Source organism: Globicephala melas, chromosome 6, assembly GCF_963455315.2.
Source record: "Globicephala melas chromosome 6, mGloMel1.2, whole genome shotgun sequence".
Lineage (NCBI taxonomy): Eukaryota > Metazoa > Chordata > Mammalia > Artiodactyla > Delphinidae > Globicephala > Globicephala melas.
The window spans coordinates 91634740-91655409 of NC_083319.1; the positions used below are offsets into that span (position 1 = coordinate 91634740).

The following is a 20670-nucleotide window of genomic DNA, read 5'->3' on the forward strand; positions in this document are numbered from 1 at the left end:
ACACAAATATTATCAACCAATCTTTGACAAAGAAGCAAAGACAATTCAATGAAGAAAAGACAGTCTTTTCAACAAATGTGCTAGAACAATTAGACATTCATGTGCAAAAATAAATAAATGTAGACACAGACCTTATACTTTTCACAAATATTAACTCAAAATGGATGATAAATTTAAAACTAAAATGCAAAACTATAAAACTTTTAGAAGATAACATAGAATAAAATGTTTAGGTAACCCTGAGCTTGGCAATGAAATTTTGGATAACATCAAAAGCACAAACCATGAATGAATCGTTAGAATTCATCAAAGTTAAAAACTTCTGCTCTGTGAGAGAATGGAAAGACAAGTCACAGACTGAGAGAAAATATTTGCAAAAGACAGATCTACCAAAGAAATTTTATGTAAAATATACAAATAACTATTCAAATGTAATATCTTCACAAAGGAAGATCCACTTTTATATGGCAAATAGGCATATAAAAAGAATCCTAGCATCAGATGTTATTACAGAATTGCAAATTATGATATACCACTACACTCCTATTAGAATGTACAACAGCCAAAACACTGACAACACCTACTGCTGGTGAGGATATGGAGCAAGAGAAGTTTCATTCATTGCTGGTGAGAATGCAAAATGATACACCCACTTTTGGAAGACAGAGTGGCAGTTTTATAAAGCTGAACATAATTTCCACTATACAAGCCAGATTAGTAATTGATCACAATTATTAATTGATAATGATTTCCTCATTTTGGGTTGTACATACTTTCAAGTATTACTTGTATAATTTTGAACAACTAGCTTACTCCCTCCTCCTCCCTGCTGCTGATCACAGAATTTACTCTTTTATGTTAATACTGGCTCCATTTTCTAATATTTGTTCTATTTCACAGTCGTATTCATAACAGATAGTTGTGTATAACTTCAGTGCTCCTGGCAGCTTGATTTTAAAAGGTACACTTCTGGAGGGGCAGTAAATTCTCCCTAACCCTCCTCCCCAAGGTTCCCAGCCCTAGCCACATGTCTTTTACGGTATGTTAAAAAGAAATTCAAACATTCAGAATAATAGAAATAGTAAAATGAGCATCATGTACACAGATTTAACGATTCTTAACCTTTTGCCATATTTGTTTCCTCAAACTGTTTTGATGAATTTTTCAAAAGTAAATTACAAATACATGATTTCATAATTGTAAATATTTCAGTATGTATCTTTAAAAAATGAGAGCAATTTCCTACATCGTCCAAATATTATCACACTAACCAAAGTAATGTTAATTTTCCTTAATATTTCTTATACCTAGTCCATATTTATATTTCCCAAATTGTTGTCTATTGCACCGTTATTTTTTTCCAACCAAGATCCGATGGAACACCACACTGCAATATGTTGTTATGTCATAAAGTTAAAGTCTAACCCATACCACTGCGAATTCAGGCAAAGTCGCCACGAATCAGCTCCAGACGTTAAGACTTTCAGTTTACTAACCAAGCGGAAATGCTTCAAAAATTACTTCCTACGCTCTCAAACACTTATGGGAAATGTAGTCTTGAATGTTATGGGCCCACATCTCAGGCCTCGGGGAATGGGTTTTCAGAGCTCACTCTGCGCATGTGCACGTCCCGACACGCCTGCTGCCGAACGACCTGTCCGGCCTAAAAGGAGCAACATCTTCCCGTCTTTGGGTCGGTGCTGAAGCCAAGGCTGCCCACTGGAGGTGAGAGCACGGGGTCCGGTTCCGCGCGGCTTGAGGTCCTGCTGGGTCCGGTAGGCTTGTGTGCGGGGGACGGGAGCGGGAAGTCCCGGGAACCTCTAGGCGGGCCCGCCCCTCCCCCAGCCCGCTAGCCCGGGCAGGTCCGGCCCTGCCTGCTCCAGGAGTGCAGGTGAGGCTGAGTCCTTGTCTAGAGGAGGTGTTTGGTGCCGGCCAGGTGCGGGCGGAGAATGCAACTTTATAACATGCACGGTGAACAGGAGGCTACTAATAGTAGCTTGTGCAGTTATTCTGAGAATTAAATAAGGTGTCATCTACAAAACATTTTGTCAAGTGATTGTAATAATCACTGTGTAAGCTGCTATCATGAGACACTTTGTTCCCTTTGTTTGGTATTTCGTTTAACCCTCACAACAAGTCTACTTGTTTTTATAAACACGCCATTTTTTAAAAATGAAAGGAATTTAGTGTGTGCGGAGTGATATAGCCCAGGATACAAGCTGGTAGGTGAGAGTTAGGATGCAAATACAAATAGATTTTACTCCCTATCTCTTGCTCTTTCTGATATCCTCCCTGCCTCAGACCCAGAATTGCAACCTGCGGAGCAGCTCCTGGCAGCCTGTCCTCAAATTCCCAGGGACATGATTGTGAAGTGAATGCAGACAGAATGTCACCATGTGGGAAATATATACTGGGATTTGTGGATTCTCAGAGTGAGGCCCTTGAACCTTACTGAACTGTCCAGGCTGTTTCCATTCTCAAAAGAATAGTCTGATAATGTAACGCAGTGCTGGCCAGTAGAAAGATAATGCAAACCAAATGTAATTAAATTTTTTTCAGTATGAGCAGTAAAAATTAAAAAGGTGAAGTTAATTTTACTGGTGTATTTAATTAAGTACATCCAAAATATTATTTAGACTTGTGTCACTAGCCACACTTCGGGTGTAGTAGTTGAACGCAGCTAATGGCTCCATACTAGATAGTACATTTCTAGTGAATGCCCAAAGAGATTTTGAGTGTTAGGTGAAGGTTTCAAATAAAGTGAATTTGTTTCTCTGGCCCCTCTGGGGCAAAGTAGCTCTTTTAAAGCAGGAAAGAACAAATGCCACTTGGCAGAACAGCTCTTCTGACAGAGCTTCAGAGCAGAGGCAAAAAGTTCTAGAAAGGAGAGGGTTCTGAGTTGCTCCACCAGAAGCAGTTCTTGATCCCTGTATAGCATGAGTCAGATTTGGTCAGTCAGACTTGATGATGTTGTTGCATCTAGAAGCCATCACAGACTGTGACAGTGGACACTTGTGGACCAACTTGCAGAAGGTGGTAACCTGGGATTGAGAGGTATGGGTGACTGTCAAGCTACACAGGAAAAGGTACTTTACTGGATGGCTGGTAAGGACATGATGTCCAGGGAAGGTATAAGCAGCCAGAGTTGATGAAATCCTAAACAGCACCCCATTTCCTTCATTTTCCCCTCTTTTCAGATTCTGAGCTGCTCTCACACCATGAGCATTAGATGCCACATTTGGTGATGGACGTTAACATAGAGAATTTTTTCTATGTATTTGAACATAGAGAATAATAAAATGGTAGTAGAAAAAGGGTTTTCTATATTGGACACTTTTGGAAGCCCCAAAATACTGAAATGAATGTTTTTTGTAGAGTCACCAGGGCAGAACCAAGCACAATGATATTTACTTACACAGGTAAGTACTATAAGCATCTTATCAAAATATCTTTTTTTTTAGAAATAGCAACTATTTTAGAACAAAGGATTAAAAAACATATTTCTTGCATAGAGCATTCCATCTTTATTTCAGCTCTAACTCAAGTTGTAAACTCAACAAGAACTTGATTAACAATCCAGCCTGAGTAGTTTTTTGACAACATTATTATCATTATTATTATTATTATTTTTTGCGGTACGTGGGCCTCTTACTGCTGTGACCTCTCCCGTTGTGGAGCACAGGCTCCGGACGTGCAGGCTCAGCGGCCATGGCTCATGGGCCCAGCCGCTCCGCAGCATGTGGGACCCTCCCGGACCGGGGCACGAACCTGTGTCCCCTGCATCGGCAGGCGGACTCTCAACCACTGTGCCACCAGGGAAGCCTGACAACATTATTTTTAATGAAGGTAGAGGATGTCACCCCTGGTGTACCTGAATTTGTTTAACCAATCCTCTGTTGTTTTACTTTTGTTGTTGTTGTTTTTATTGTTGTTTATTATTAGAAGGGAATATAAATTGTTAATTCATTGATAAAAAGCAGTTTACCTTACTCAGTGAAAATGCAAGGTTAAGACCAACATAATCGTATCAGAGATGCACATGTTCAGGTGGTGCTACCTTTGTATGGTCTTTCATGTCCCTTCTCAAGAATGTTGAAAGGAACATTCTCCCATGGGGAAGCCTTTTCTCCAGCTGGTGTTATGAGATTGTTAGGCAGATGAATATAGGAGTTGTAAGGCAGAGTAGGTTTTTCATGACCCCGTTTCTTTTTCCTCTTCCCCAGCTGAACCTTCACAGTTCTTTACATTTTTCCAGAAGCAGTAGAAAATGAACACAGCTCAGGTGAGTTCAGTTTTAATAACCTGTTTGTTTTGCAATGGATTTTATAAGGGTTTAAGTGTCTATACATTAACATGGAAAAGTAGAAATAGAAATGAATCAGATGTATTCAGGGAACATGTAGAAATACAGTTGACCCTTGAACAACACAGATTTGAACTGCCCAGATCCAGTTATATGTGGATTGTTTCTTTTTGTTTTTAACGATAAACTATAGTACTACGTGATCTGTAGTTGGTTGAATCCAGGGAGGTGGAACCGCAGATAAGGAGAAACCGTGTATACAGAGGACTGACTATAAGTTATATGCAGATTTTCAACTCTGCAGAGTGCAGGTGCCCCTAACCACCGAGTTGTTCAAGGGTCAACTGTACAGATGCATAACAAAGCAAAGAGGAAAGGTGGTATGTGGATATAAGCAGATCCTCTGATATTACAAATTTATCAAATTGGAGCTCCAAATTTATTTCTGAGGTTTTTGGTAGCCATGTCAGAGTGTCAGACAGACAACACTTCTTTAAAGGTTCACATTGGTGGGAAGATAAAGCCAACTGATTCCTCATAGAAAGTAAAGACAGTCGAAGATAAAAACATATCTTTGTTATTCTTCAAATAGGTGATTTAGTTAACAGCTTCCTGGTGATAACCCTAGGATTGCTAGAATGTTGCCTCCACATGTTCTTCAATAAAAGTAGAAGGCATAAAGCTAAATGAGAACTTGGTTAGTACTGTTTTTCAGAAACTCCGACATGGGTTGAATTAGACATTTTTCTGATGAATCAACTGAATATTCTTAAATTTACTCTCCATAAATATCTCAAGTACCCATGATATTCAGATTTTTCAGCAGACAGTTTAAAATTCTGTTCTCTTTCAAATGTTTCAGCGCTTCCCATTCACACTTCAATTCTCTGCATGATGCCTTGGTTCCTCTCACCACTTGCCTGTGATCTCCAGTGACCAGAGACTTGATTATAATCAAATCCATTGAGTTTTGTCTAATCATTTCCCTTGGACTTCTCTGTAGTGCTTGCCTCTACTTCTCACATTATCATTCTGGAAAGTTTCTCTGTTAGTGTCTGACACCCTCCACTGGCTCTTTCCTTCCCCTGCTAATGTCTTCATGGAGTCATCTTGTTTTCCATATCCTTTTACATGGCTTATCCCATCTCCATGCTTGGCCCTTTAATCTTCTCTTTTGTCTCAGAATGATTTCATCCTCTCTCATTTTTTTAAAAAAACAGCTTAATTGAGATTCAAATCATATACCATACAATTCACCCTTATTTAAAGTATAAAAAAACTCATTTTTTTAGTATGCTCACAGATGTGTGCACACATCATCACAATCAGTTTTAGGACATTTCCATTACCTTAAAAAGCAACTGTATACACTGTAGTGTATATGCACTACATACAACTATCCCCCTCCTGTAATCCCATTACACCCCTTACCCCCAGGCCACAAGCAACCACTAACTTACTTTCTGTCTCTACAGATTTGCTCAATGACTTCCTGTATTATTTCTTATAGGGCAGTTTTGCCTGTGACAAATTCTGGTTTTTCTTATCTAGGAAAGTTTTAATTTTTCCATTTTTGCTGGGTGTGGAATTCTTGGTTGACAGCCTTTTTCTTTCAGCACTTTGAATATGTCATACCACTGCCTTCTGTCATCCATGGATTCTGATTAGTAATCAGCTTTTACTACTCTTGTACATGATGAGTCACTTCTTTCTTAATGCTTTTCAATATTGAGTTCTTGTCTTTTTGACAGTTTGGTTATCCTGCGTCCAGGTGTTGATCTCTTACTCGAGGTTTATACTACTTGGAGTTTGTTGAGTGTCTTGGATATGTAGATTATTGTTTTTCATCAGATTTGGAGACTTCTTGGTCAATATTTTTTTCAAGTGTTCTTTCAGACTTTTTCTCTCCTCTCTGTCTGGGACTCTCATTATGCATATGTTTGTAAACTTGATGCTACCCCATAGTTTATTTTTTGTCATTATTTTATCTTTGTTTCTCATATTGTAGAATTTCAATAGGCATATTGTCCAGTTTGTTCATACTTACTTTCACCTGCTCAGATCTTCTGTTGAACCCTTCTAGTGAAAGTTTTGTTTCAGTTTTTATACTTTTCAACTCTTCAGCTTCTGTTTAGTCTTTTTTATTTATCATTTCTGTTTCTTTACTGATATTCTTTAAGTAGAGAAATATAGTTCACATACTTTTCCTTTGGTCCTTAGGCATTATTTCATCTACTAGGTCTTTGGCCATATTTAAAATAGCTAATTTAAAGTCATTGCCTAGTAAGTCTAACATCTTCCTCAGGAGCAGTTTCTATTGATTACACTTTTTCCTGCATATGTGTCTTACTTTCTTATTGTATTGATAATTGGACATTTTAAATAAAACAGCAACCTCAGGAATCTGAGTTTCTCCCCTCCATTGTGGTCATTGTTGAAATGTATTTGCTTAGTGACTTTTGTGAGCTAATTATGTACAGCCTGTATTTCTTGTCATCTGTGGCTGTTGAAGTCTCTATAGAAATTCCTTAAATGCCTGGAACCAGGAGGTCTCCCAGTTTTTGCTAAGGGGCTCTGTGCATGTCGGGGCATTCTTTCAACAGTCAGACAGGCAGTTTACAACTCTGTATCAGCCTTCACTTCCTTCTTACACCAAACCTCAAGAGTACCTAGAGGTGAGAGCTTAGGGCCTTCTCACATCTTTCTGGAGCATGCTCATAGCCCTGGGCATATGCACAGTTCTGTGCATGTATGTGCCCTTTTAGATTCTCAGGAATATATGGGAGTTTTTCAGGACCTTTATAGACATCTCATTCCTCAGCTTTTCCTTTTAAGCTTTTTGATTAGGCCATTGGTTGCCCCAACTGTTAAACACTGCCTCAGGTAGCCACTAAGTTAAACAAATGCCTTTAAATGTTTTTGACAAATGCCTCTGAGATAAGACTTTTCATACTATGTGAGCTCTGAGTTAGCTCAAATAAAGACATACTTGCAAGTGAGGTCTTTCAGGGAACCTCCAAACAGAAGCAAGTAATGAGTTTTCTTGGAGTGAGGCTTTGACAGAACTCCAACCCAGTTCTGCTGCTCCTGTGGTTGCCAGGCTGCTAATTTTAACTGTGATTGCAGACTGTTGGTTCTTAAACTACTTCAGAGATGGCGAGAGAGGAATGGAAACAGGGTAAGTTAGAAGGACACAATATCACTTTCTTAGTGTGCTTCAGCCTTTTTTTCCCCTTGTATAAATGATCCGTAGATTGCCTTTATTAACTTCTACAATTTTTGCCATTTTTTTCATTGCTTTTATGGAGGAGAAAATTTTCTTGGATCCCACTTCATCATTTTCACTTTTGTCACTTGTTAGCTTATTTTTTTAAATTCAGCTGAGTTTTATTAAGCCAGATATTAAAGAGATTGGCAAAAATGAAGACAGTGACACTTTTCTCATTAATTTTTTTCATTTTGGGAAATACAGTTAACTTGTCTTTATTTTTCTTTTAGATTAAAAAAAATTTATGAGAAGTGTTTCTGTTCTTTTATTCATTTATTTTATTGATAGTTACCAACTGCTAACATTGAGCTTCACACAGGAGGTATCTACTCAGTATCACTGAAGACATGAATGAACAAATAATTGCATAAATAACACTGGGGAAAGGCTATTTCTGTCCTTTTACCTCTTAATCTAGTTCTGTTTCTTCCTTTTTTTTTTTTTTTTTTTTTTTTTGCGGTACGCGGGCCCCTCACTGCTGTGGCCTCTCCCACCGTGGAGCACAGGCTCGGGACGTGCAGGCTCAGCGGCTGTGGCTTACGGGCCTAGCCGCTCTGCGGCATGTGGGATCCTCCCGGACCGGGGCACAAACCCGTGTCCCCTGCATCGGCAGGCAGACTCTCAACCACTGCGCCACCAGGGAAGCCCTCTTCCTATTTTTAATTGTGATAAGAACACTTAACATGAGATCGACACTTTTTTTTGCGATATGTGGGCCTCTCACTGCCACGGCCTCTCCTGTTGTGGAGCACAGGCTCCGGACACGCAGGCTCAGCGGCCATGGCCCACAGGCCCAGCCGCCCCGCAGTATGTGGGATCCTCCCGGACCGGGGCACAAACCCGTGTCCCCTGCATCAGCAGGCGGACTCTCAACCACTGCACCTCCAGGGAAGCCCGAGATCAACCCTTTTAATACACTTTACGTGTACAATACAGTATTGTTAACTATAGGCACAACGTTGTACAGCAGATCTCTAGAACTTAATGATTTTGTATAACTGAAACTTCATACCCGTCGAATTAGCTACTTACTATTTCTCCCTCCTGCCAGCCTCTTTGAAGTCTTTTGCTGTGGAAACTTTCCCTTTTCTCAGTTTCTAAGACTGTTCTCTCATAATTACTTTCCAGAAAACTTCTCTTCTGGCTTTGTGACCTCTACTTTTTCTGCCAGCCTCTTTAATATTCATGGTTTCTCAAACACTGTTTTTTGATACTTTTCTTTCCTCAGTCTGTATGTGCTCAAGTTGTTGTCTGATTGCCTCGGATAACTTCAGTTACCACCTAAATTGCTAGTAGTTCCTTAAAGCTTGTCTTCATCCTTGACCTCCCTTCTGTGTTCTAAAACTATGTGTATACTCGCTTAAGGGACTGTTCCAGCTTTATGTTTCACAGACCCTTTAGTAGCAACATGAACAGATCTATCTCACTAAAACTTCTAACACATTTCTTTCCCTTTATTTCCCAAATATCAGTGTTTGGAACCAGCATTAAGGAAGCTGCTCATACTGCTAGATGGGTAGCTACACAAGAAAGTAGTTATCAGATTGGTTGCTGTTTCTGCTGTCTGATTATATCCCTATTCCTATATCTGTTACTTCAGTGTTGATAGTGTTCTTTCACACCCATCCTTGGTATGTTGTTCTTCACTCTTCATGAGTTCTATACATTTATTTATACATAAATTCCATCATGTCTAATATCTCTACAACTTATGTATATCTCTAACATGTCTCCCATTATTTACGGTGATGATGTCCAAAGAGAGATGGACATTCTAGAATTATCTAGAATACCCAGTATAATCCCTTGGGATATAGAAGAAGAGTTGTAAGAAGTCTCTTTATATTGAATTTTTTTAATCTTAAAAAAATCTGTAATTCCTAAATATATATAAATGAATTAAGTTAAAAATGAATTGCTAAAATCTTTTTAACTAATTGGGTAACTCCAAACTTAGAGACATACTAGGTCAAAAATAAGCATTCTTTATAATGATTTGGTTTAAAGCCTTAAAAGTAAACAGGAGAAATAATAATTTTCAACTAATTTTGAACTTTTGAATAAAATTTGTTGTTACAGGGATCAGTGTCATTCGAAGATGTGACTGTGGAGTTCACCCAGGATGAATGGCAGTATGTAGGCCCTGCTCTGAGGACCCTGTACAAAGATGTGATGCTGGAGAACTACAGTCACCTCGTCTCATTGGGTGAGCAGACCTTACCATGTGACTCCCTCTGGAGTATTTTCTTTTTTTTTTAATTATCAAAACACATGAACCATTTATAGAGATTGTTGTTCAGGCTTTGATTAAGAAGTTTAAGGTAACTGAGACCTTTACAGAAACAGAAACAGTGTGTCATTACTTTCCCTTTGAAAACTTCAAATGAGCACATTCATTTTGCTTCACCTTCAGAAATGCTCATGGTTCTGGTCTATATATAGCTTTAGTTGTTACATTTGCAGGTTACTGCATTATCAAACCCCAGGTGATCTTCAAGTTGGAGCACGGTGAAGAGCCCTGGCCCTCAGAGGAAGAATTCCTAAACCAGAAGTACCCAGGTGAGTGAGCGTTGACACAAGGAAGTACCTGGGGTAGTTAGACTTTAGAAGGGACCACTTTTGAAAGTTTATTTTCTTTTCTTTTAAACAGCTTTACTAAGATACAGTTCAATATACAATTGTATATATCACACAATCCACCCATTTAAAGTGTACAATTCACTGGCTCTTAATAGACTCACAGATATGTATAAACATCACCACAGGGCTTCCCTGGTGGCTCAGTGTTTGAGAGTCTGCCTGCCGATGCAGGGGACACAGGTTTGTGCGCCGGTCTGGGAAAATCCCACATGCTGCGGAGTGGCTAGGCCCTTGAGCCATGGCCGCTGAGCCTGCGCGTCCGGAGCCTGTGCTCTACAACGGGAGAGGCCACAACAGTGAGAGGCCTGTGTACTGCAAAAAAAAAAAAAAAGAAGAAAAGAAAAAAAACCCCATCACCACAGTCAGTTTTCTTCACCTCAAAAGGAAACCCTGTACCCTCCAGCTATGACCTCCCTCTCTCCCTGTCCCCTTCAGCCCTAGCAACCACTAATCTACTTTCTGTCTGTAGATTTGTTTATTCTGGACATTTCATATAAATGGAATCACACATTATATGGTCTTTTGTGATTGGTTTCTTTCACTTAGCATTACAAGGTTCATGTTGTAGCTTGTATCAGTACTTCATCCTTTTTATGGCAAAATAATATAATATAACATTGTCAGGATATACCACATCTGTTTGTCCATTCATCAGTCAGTGGACATTTGGGATCCTGCCTTTTTGCTATTATTGAGTAATGCTGATATAAACATTTATTAACAAGTGTTTTCATGGGCATATGTTTTTATTTCTCTTGAGTTTATACCTAGGAGTAGAATTGCTGGGTTATATGGTAACTCTGAAGAACTACCAGACTTTTCTAAAGTGGCTGCACCATTTTACATTCCTGATGATAGCATGTGAGGGTTCTAATTTCTCCACATCTCCACCAACACTTATTTTTGTTCTAGCCATCCCAATGGATGTGAAGTGGTATGTTATTAAGGTTTTGATTTGCAATTCTGTATTAGCTGGGCTGGCATGACAAAATACCATAGCTTAAACAAAAAAAATTTATTTCTCACTGTTCTGGAGACTGGAAGTACAAGCTCAAGGTGGCAATAGGGTTGATTTTTTTTGTGAGGTCTCTCTTCCTGACTTGCAGATGACCTTCTCACTGTGTCCTCACATGGCCTTTCCTCTGTGCATGCATGGAGAGAGAGAGAGCTCTGATGTCTCTTCCTTTTCTTATAAGAACACCAGTCCTATAGAATTAGGACCCCACCCTTATGAACTCATTTAACCTTAATTACCTCCCTAAAGGCCTTATCTCCAAAAACAGTTACATTGGGGTTAGGGCTTCAACATATTGAACAAATTGTCCATTACAATTTCCGTGATCACTAATGCTGTCAAGCATCTTTTCATGTGCTTAATGACCTTTGTCTAAACTAATAAACAATTCCAGGAATTTCAAAAGTTATAATTTCAAAATAATTCCTGGAGTAAAAAAATAAAATCACCTTAAGTGTATTTATTGAAAGTTTATTTATTGAAAGTTTGTGAAGCCATTTTTTTTAACACCTTTATTGGAGTATATTTTCTTTACAATGTTGTGTTAGTTTCTGCTGTACAACAAAGTGAATCAGTTATATGTATACATATATCCTCATATCCCCTCCCTCTTGCATCTCCCTCCCACCCTCCCTATCCCACCCCTCTAGGTGGTCACAAAGCACTGAGTTGATATCCCTGTGCGATGCAGCTGCTTCCCACTAGCTATCTGTTTTACATTTGGTAGTGCATATATGTCAAGGCTACTCTCTCACTTCATCCCAGCTTACCCTTCCCCCTCCCCGTGTCCTCAAGTCCAATCTCTATGTCTGCGTTTTTATTCCTGTCCTGCCCCTAGGTTCATGAGAACCTTTTTTTTTTTTTTAAGATTCCATACATATGTGTTAGCATACAGTATTTGTTTTTCTCTTTCTGACTTACTTCACTCTGTATGACAGACTTTAGGTCCATCCACCTCACTATAGGTAACTCAATTTCATTTCTTTTTATGGCTGAGTAATATTCCATGTATATATGTACCACATCTTCTTTATCCATTGTGAAGCCATTTAAATAGCCATAACATAAAGATTGACGTTATTTAGATGAAGAATATCTCCCAGTCACTAAATGTAAATGATTGGATCATACTGATTGGCTAAAAAAGTTGTCCCTAAATAAGTATCTTAGAAAGATTGTAATAAAAAAATGATAAAGTTATTCAGTCAATAAAAATAATTCAGAGTTTCATATTCTGTTATTCAAGTTTGAATTTAGGCAATAAATACATTAACTTAAAAGAAAGTCCTCTAGCTCAGGAGCACAGGTTAAAATAAACCTTTAAGCATTGGAGTGACTGCACCAAAGAATACTATATCAGTGATCATAAAACACAAAATAGGGGGCTTCCCTGGTGGCGCAGTGGTTGAGAGTCCGCCTGCTGATGAGGGGGACGCGGGTTCATGCCCTGGTCCAGGAGGATCCCACATGCCACGGAGCAGCTAGGCCCGTGAGCCATGGCCACTGAGTCTGCATGTCCGGAGCCTGTGCTCCACAGCAGGAGAGGCCACAGCAGTGAGAGGCCTGCGTACCGCAAAAAAAAAAAAAAAAAAAAAAACCAACACAAAATAATGGAGTTCTAAGGACTTAAAATTCACTAGGAGTAGGATATTATATCTCATTAAATAATAGATACTGTGGACATTAAAATGTATGCCTATAGAAGATATAAATGATAATTTTATTAAAATGAAACATTTGTGTATGTGTATGCTGAAATCAAATAACAAGCCTTTCAGCTTCCCATAGAATATAGTCGTAAGATAGTGAAAATATAGTTAGTCTAAAAAGAAAATACCAATAAATCCAACAAGTTAAAAGCACCACAGGTAATATTTTCTCTACATAGTTTGATAAATCTAAAAATTGATAAAATGAGTAAAAAAAAAATTCTTTGGACGTGAAAATTTAAAAAATTATCTGTTTAAATAATAGTACATAAAAGAAAACCAAATCCAAAACTGCATGACATTTATAAAATAATAATAAATGTTACATGTTAGAAACCTTATGAGATAGCTAAATAGTTAACAGGTAAATTTTTAGTTTCATATTTATGTTAATAAATTAAGCAAAAACAATAACAAAAATATACTAATGAAAACAGAACTTAAAAGTGAAGTTAAAAGTTAATAAACTGGGGACTTCCCTGGTGGTCCAGTGGTAAAGAATCTGCTTTACAATGCAGGGGACACAGGTTCAATCCCTGGTTGGGGAACTAAGATCCCACATGCCATGGGGCAACTAAGCCCATGCGCTACAACTACTGAGGCCATGCACCTCAACTAGAGAGCCTGAATGCCACTAACTACAGAGCCCATGTGCTCTGGAGCCCACATGCCACAACTAGAGAGAGAACCCGCATGCCACAATGAAAGATCCCACATGCTGCAACCAAAGATCCCGCATGCTGCAACGAAATATCCCGCATGCTGCAACAAAAGATCCCACATGCCACAACGAAGATCCCGCATACCACAACTAAGCAAAAAAACACAAAAAAACGACGCAGCCAAAAAAATTAATAAACTGGAAAACAAATTATAGAATGGTTCTTAGAATAAAAATCAAATAGATTAAACTTTAGCTAACCCTAACAAGGACAAAGGAAAGGAAGAACTGAATAAGTTCAAGTGGGGGTATATTAGTAAAGATTTAATGCAATATCAAACTAAATCCCATTCATAATGAAGAGTGATGTGGGAAGGACTTGCTCTTCCAGATATCAAGGCTTTATGTAAATCTCAGGGTAGTTAAGTATTATGGAGCCGAGAGTGGGATAGTTTAATAAATTAGTGAAACAGAAGAGAAAGCTCAAGAAAAAAAATGTACTTTATAGACAGCTGGTCTTTGACAGGTGGCACTACCCCACAGAAAAGTGGAGAAAGAATCCCAAGGTAACCTTATGGATCAAAGCAAAAAACTGCATTAAGGTGGCTTAAAAACCTGATTATCAAAGCAAAACTAAAAATATTCTATATGATACGGAAAACATGTTTATGACTCTGTTTAAGGAAGGCATTAATAAGATATGAAAAGCATTAACCAGGGAAAAGATGGAGTAAATGTATTCTTTCCTACTCCATCCACTAAGTACAGTTAAATATGTATATTTACATATACATATGTGTGCATATGCATACATATGTATGCATATATATAGTACATATATATATAACAGATATAAGATGCTTAAAGTTTTAAGGAAGAATGAAGATGGCATCTTAACAATATAGAGTCTTCCAATTGATAGACAACATATTTATTTAGGATTTATTTAGGATTTCTTTGAATTCTTTTATCACTGTTTTTGCAGCATACAGATACCAAGTTTTTTGGGGTTTTGTTTTTTTAGTGCTATGGTAAATCGTGTTATTTACCTGGTTTCACATTTTAATTGACCATTGTTTGTATGTGATTGGATTTTGTATATTGGCTTTATATTTTGCTCTTGCAAAACTTATTAGTTCAAGGAGGTTTTTTAAAGATCTTCATGTGATTTTTCTGTGTAGACTTACTCAGTATCTTCATTTTTATTCTTGCCTTTTTACGTTGTTTGAGTAGAAGTGCTAAGAGTAAACACCCTTGTCTTTTTCCAATCTTAGGGTTAAAGTGTTCACTCTCTCACTCTTAAGTATGAGGTTAGCTGCAGGCTTTTTATAGATTCCCTTTATTAGGTTAATGAATGGATTTTGAATATTGTGAATTTTTTTTGCCAGAATTTCTGTGATTTTGTAGTTTTAATTCCATAGATGATTAATATAATGGATTATATTGATTGGTTTTTTTTAAAAACATGCCAACAGTTTGCATTCTTGGGATGAATTCCACTTGATCCTGATTTATTATTTTTATATATTGCTCTGTTCTTTTGGCTACTTTTTTTTTTTCAGGACTTTTGCACTGATGTCATGAGGGGTATATTGGTCACTAGGTTTCTTTTCTTGAATTATTTTGTTTGGTTTTGCTGTGAGGATAGTACAGGCCTCATAAAATATTTAGGAAACATTCCCTCATCTTGTATTTTCTAGAAGAGACTATATAAAATTGGTATTATTTCTTATTTAAATGTTTGGTGGTACTCACTAGTTAAAACAGTCTGATCCTAGAGCTGTTTCTTGGAAGTATATGTTTTTTTGACCACATATTCAGTTTCTTAATTACTGATCTATTTGGGTTATTTCATTTTTCTTGAGTGAGTTTAGTTGTTTTGTTTTATTTTTCAAGACGTTTGTCTATTTCATGTAAGTTGTCAAATTTATAGGCATAGAGTTTCTCTTAATCTTTTATTATCTCTTTAATGTCTGTTGTGTCAGTAGTTATATCCCCTTCTGCATTCTTTCTGATGTTGATAATGTATGTCTTTTTTCTTCTTTTGGTTTTTATCATTAAAAAAATGTTTAAATAAATAAGCTTTGGTTTGATTGATTTTTCTCTGTTGTTTTCCATTTTATTGTTTTCTCTAATCTTTATTATTTTTTATTTTGCTTTCTTTAGATTCACCTTCTCTTTGTCTAGTTTCTTAAAGTAGAAGCTTAGGTAATTGTTGGAGGGCTTTCTTTTCTCATATAAAAATTTTAAGCTATAAATTTATTTCTGAGTACTACTTTAGCTGCATCCCACAAATTTCTATATGTTTTTGACAGTTTTGTTTTCATATATATAAAATACTTTAATTTTCTGTGAGACTTTCTCTTTGACCTATGGGTAATTAGAAGCTTATTAATTTACAAATATTTTGTATTTCTCCAGATAATTTTGTGTTACTGATTTCTAGTATGATGATTTCTCTATGGCTTGAGATTATACTTTATGTGACTTCTTTTATATTTGTGAATATTTGTCTTACAGTCCAGAATATGGTCTATCTTCATGAATGCTTCATACACATTTGAGAATAATGTGAATTCACCTGTTTTTAACTATGCTGTATTCTTGAGTTTGAGGGTGTAATTTTTACAAGTCCTACTTCATCTTTTCTAGCTGTAATATTGGGCCTACCATATATTCCTGCTTCTTTTCTTGTTTCTGTTCTTTATTTTCCTTCTCTCCTTCCTGTACCTGCTATGAGTTGCTACCAGTGCCCTAAAACAACAGATTTGTTACTCTTGACTTTGCAGAGTCCATAGAGTCAGTAGGAATATGGTTCCAGGCAGAATTTTGGTGGTGGTTGCTGTTACCATCTCATAGAGTGTCCCATGAATTGAACTTTCTCAGAATTCATGATCTTTCTTGTGAGCTGTTGGTTTGGCTCATAGAGGAAAATTTTGGAAGAGTGTGCGAATTCTTTATATCTGTAGCAGGACCATAGGGAAGAGTGTTCCTTTTTCTTTTTGGCTTGAGTAGGGTGAATATTGTCAAAAAGTTTTCTGTTCTGTGGGACCACCTTTTTCTCAAATGTTTGACTAAGAAGGAACAGATTTTTCTTGAAGCTCTTATTATCTCCCCCTATTGTTGACTTTGTTTTTTAGGCTCCTCCAGCTCAACAGTACCCCGTATAAGATATATGGGAAGCAGAAAGAAAAGCCTTGGAATTCTTTGCCATGTCATTTCTAAAGTTCACCTCTGTTCCATTTTGTAGCATCTTCATTTGTTTGTATGTTTTTTTTTGGTCCAGGAAATTTTAATTGTAAGAGGGTGGACCTTGGAAAAATGAGGCTTCTCCATCTCGGCCAGCACTGGAAATAATATCTTTTTTTTTTTTTTAATAACATGGATGAGGAGAGATTGAGTGTATGTGTCTGTCTTTCTCTGTGTGTGAATTATTAATCTTTGGAAATATGACTAGAAACAATAGATACAATAAATAACAAAACATATGACCTTAAGCTTCTCTCCATAAGAAATGTAGGGTTCATAAGATGTTTTCAATTTTTCTCATTTTAGGATGTTACAGAGTTGATGTCCATATTGAGGAGAACCAGGAAAGACAAGAGAAACCTCTGTGGCAAGTAGTATTCACTGATAACAAAATATTGAGTAAAGAAGAGCAGAAAGCTTTAGAGAAACCATTTTATTTCAGTATAACTCCAGATTTTTCAGGAAAAATGCCCTCTAAACGTGACTCATGTAGAATGAATTTGCCGGTTGTTTCTGAATTAATTCTTAGTGATAGGAATTATTCACGAAACAAGACTGACTACATAAATGTATGTGAGAAGTTGCAGCTGGATATTCAGCATGAGAAAACTCATACTGGAGAGCAGTGTTACAAATATAATGAAAATATGAAAGCTCTCAGTTATGTGAAAGATCATCATAAATTTCAAACTCTGGAGCAATCTTTTGAATGTAATGAATATGGAAAAGTTTTACATGATAAGACCATCTGTGTTACAGCTAAGAGTTCAGTAAAAGGAGAGGAATCCTGTGAGGATAATGAATTTAGGGGAAATTGTGATAAAGCAGCTCTTTTTAACCACATGAGAACTGGCACAAGGAAGAAATGCTTTGATCTTAATGAATGTGGTAAATCCTGTGAATACAATGAGGTTCACATGGCTTTGGCACACTATGAATGTAATGAAAGTGGGAATAACTTCAGTGGGAATTCACCCCTCACTCAGCCTCAGAGAACTGTTACAGGACAAGGTGCCTTTGAAAGCAGTAAGTGTGAAGAAAACTTGAGCCAGAGCTCAGGCCGTATAGTACATCAGAAGACACAAACTAGAGATACATTCTGTGTTTATAATGGATTTACAAACACCATCTACCAGAAGTTAGACTTTACAGTACATCAGAGAATTCACAAAGAAGAGAAATTCTATCAATGTGATAAATACGAGAAATCCTCCTATCAGAACTCAGCCCTCAGTGTACATCAGCAGTGTGACACAGGAGAGAAGTCATTTGAACTTACTGAATGCAGGAAATCATTTTACCAGAAAGCACACCTCATTCAGCATCAGAGGACCCACCCAGGGGAGAAACCTTATGAATGTGAGGAATGTGGGAAATCCTTTTGTTCATATTCACATCCTATTCATTATCCTGGAACTCATATGGGAGTCAATCTGTATGAATGTAATGAATGTGGGAAAACTTTCGCTGATAATTCAACCCTCAGAGCACATCAGAGAATTCACACAGAGGAGAAACCCTTCAAATGTAATGACTGTGAGAGGTCTTTTGCCCATAATTCAGCCCGCAGAGCACATCAGAGAATTCACACAGGTGAGAAACCGTATGAGTGTAATGACTGTGAGAAAACTTTTGCCCATAATTCCACCCTCAGAGCACATCAGAAAATTCACACTGGGGTGAAACTCTACAAATGTAATGAATGTGGGAAAACTTTTTCCCAGAAGACACGTCTTAGTACACATCAGAGGATTCACACAGGTGAGAAACCCTATGGATGTAGTGAATGTGGGAAAACCTTCTCCCAGAAATCATACCTCAGTGGACATGAGAGAATTCACAAAGGGGAAAAACCTTATGAATGTAATGAATGTGGGAAAACTTTTGTCTATAAGGCAGCCCTCATTGTCCATCAAAGAATTCACACAGGAGAAAAACCCTATGAATGTAATGAATGTGGGAAAACTTTCTCCCAGAGGACACACCTCTATGCACATCAGAGAACTCACACAGGGGAGAAACCTTATGAATGTAAGGAATGTGGGAAAACTTTTGCAGATAATTCAGCCCTCAGGGCACATCAGAGAATTCACAAAGGGGAGAAACCCTATGAATGTAGTGAATGTGGGAAAACTTTCTCCAAGACATCACACCTCAGAGCACATCTGAGGACTCGCACAGGGGAGAAACCCTATGAATGTAATGAATGTGGGAAAACTTTCTCCCAGAAGTCGTATGTTAGTGCACATCAGAGAATTCACACAGGGGAGAAACCTTACGAATGTAACATATGTGGGAAACCTTTTGCCCATAATTCAACCCTCAGAGTACATCAGAGAATTCACACAGGTGTAAAATCCTACAAATGTAATGAATGTGGGAAAACTTTCTCTCAGAAGTCACACCTTAGTGCACATCAGAGAATTCACACAGGAGAGAAACCCTATGAGTGTAATGAATGTGGGAAAGCTTTTGCCCAAAATTCAACTCTTGGAGTACACCTGAGAATTCACACAGGTGAGAGACCCTACAAATGTTATGAATGTGGAAAAACCTTTGTCCGTAAGGCAGCTCTTAGAGTACATCACACCAGAATGCACTCCAGAGAGAAAACCCTTGCATGTAATGAATTTGGGATGTGCTAAGGGAAGTTACACCTTATTAGTTAACACAGTAGAAAAGCTCAAGTCACATAGACTGGCAAATTATTTTCCTTAACTGTTTCCTTTTCCACTGAGCACATAGCTTGTCTTAGTTTCCCAATTTTTCCTTCGTCTGGGTGGGGCTGGTCATGGAGTATGATGCTATTACATTTAAGTAATAAATGGCCTTAATAAGTCACCTTACATTCTTCCTATCCTGTGTTATACTGGAATTGAGAGATTTCCATGGCAGACTTGGGTGCTGTGTATTAAATATGGCAGAGCACAAGGTGAAAGAAGCTAGAGTCAATAACTGAGTGAAACAATTCTCCACTGACAGATCTTCACCAATTGTTTTTTGGGGTTTTTTTGTTGTTTTTTTAAGCCAGAATTAAGTTTTTATTCTGTTGAGCTCTTAAAGATTTTGGCCTGTTGGTTAAATGCATATAGCTTAGCCGACTGTCTGTTGAGTTGGATGAAACCAATGAATATAATAAATGTCAGAAGACCTTTAAGAATTTAACCTATAGGTTTGTATCAGAGATTTTTCATGGGGAAGAAAACTTCTGTCAATATCCTAAATGATCAGAAGGCTTCAATAAAAATCAGAAATCTCAGGGAAAAACACAAAAGTCTTTTCTGCAGAGTAAACTTCTTTAAACATCAAATAGTTAAGATTAGACTAAAATCTTATATTTTGATAAATGACATTTTTAAACAATTACTGAGTTTGCTTCAGATAAATTTTTTCTGAGGGAATGTATGAGTTTCAGAATTGAAAATAAAATTCTCAAAACTGATGTACCAAAATTTGTGTTTTATATGTAATATCAAGTTTTATAGAAACTATATAAGAATATATTTTCCTGTACACAAACTCATTATGTAATGTGAAGTTTTTGAGATGGAGGGATAACTTGAATTCTGTGGAAAACACCAATAAATATTTGACTAGTCTCCGAGCTATGTGGTACATCTGTATGAGTCTGTGTAACAGAGGATTCATTATTGCTGGTGAGTTCTAGTAGAAGGCAGTAGCCAAACCTGCTCTGGACTGTTCCTTTCCTTTTTTTGAGTGACAGTCTATGTCCTTCTGTTGGCTTTGCTCTAAAAGCTTGATGCCGTATATATGTATCTAATATAGCTTGCCTGCTATGTCTGAATATTAGTCTGGCCTTGTTTT

General features: G+C 37.4%; 1 protein-coding gene across 3 annotated transcripts; it reads left to right on the forward strand.

Moving 5' to 3' along the window:
• Positions 1–1610: 1610 nt before the first annotated feature.
• On the forward strand, positions 1611–20449 carry ZNF658 (zinc finger protein 658). Of its 3 annotated transcripts, none has more exons than XM_030832480.2 (6): positions 1630–1725; positions 3376–3419; positions 4224–4282; positions 9651–9777; positions 10020–10130; positions 17152–20449. In XM_030832480.2, exons 3-6 carry the CDS (start codon positions 4268–4270, stop codon positions 19488–19490), a joined length of 2592 nt encoding a protein of 863 aa, XP_030688340.1. In that variant the 5' UTR covers positions 1630–1725; positions 3376–3419; positions 4224–4267; the 3' UTR covers positions 19491–20449. The 3 variants fall into 3 exon arrangements, with proteins under 3 accessions (XP_030688343.1, XP_030688340.1, XP_069901908.1); XM_070045807.1 differs by having other exon boundaries at positions 10035–10130; XM_030832483.2 differs by lacking the exon at positions 3376–3419 and having other exon boundaries at positions 1611–1725.
• The last annotated feature ends 221 nt before the right edge of the window (positions 20450–20670 follow it).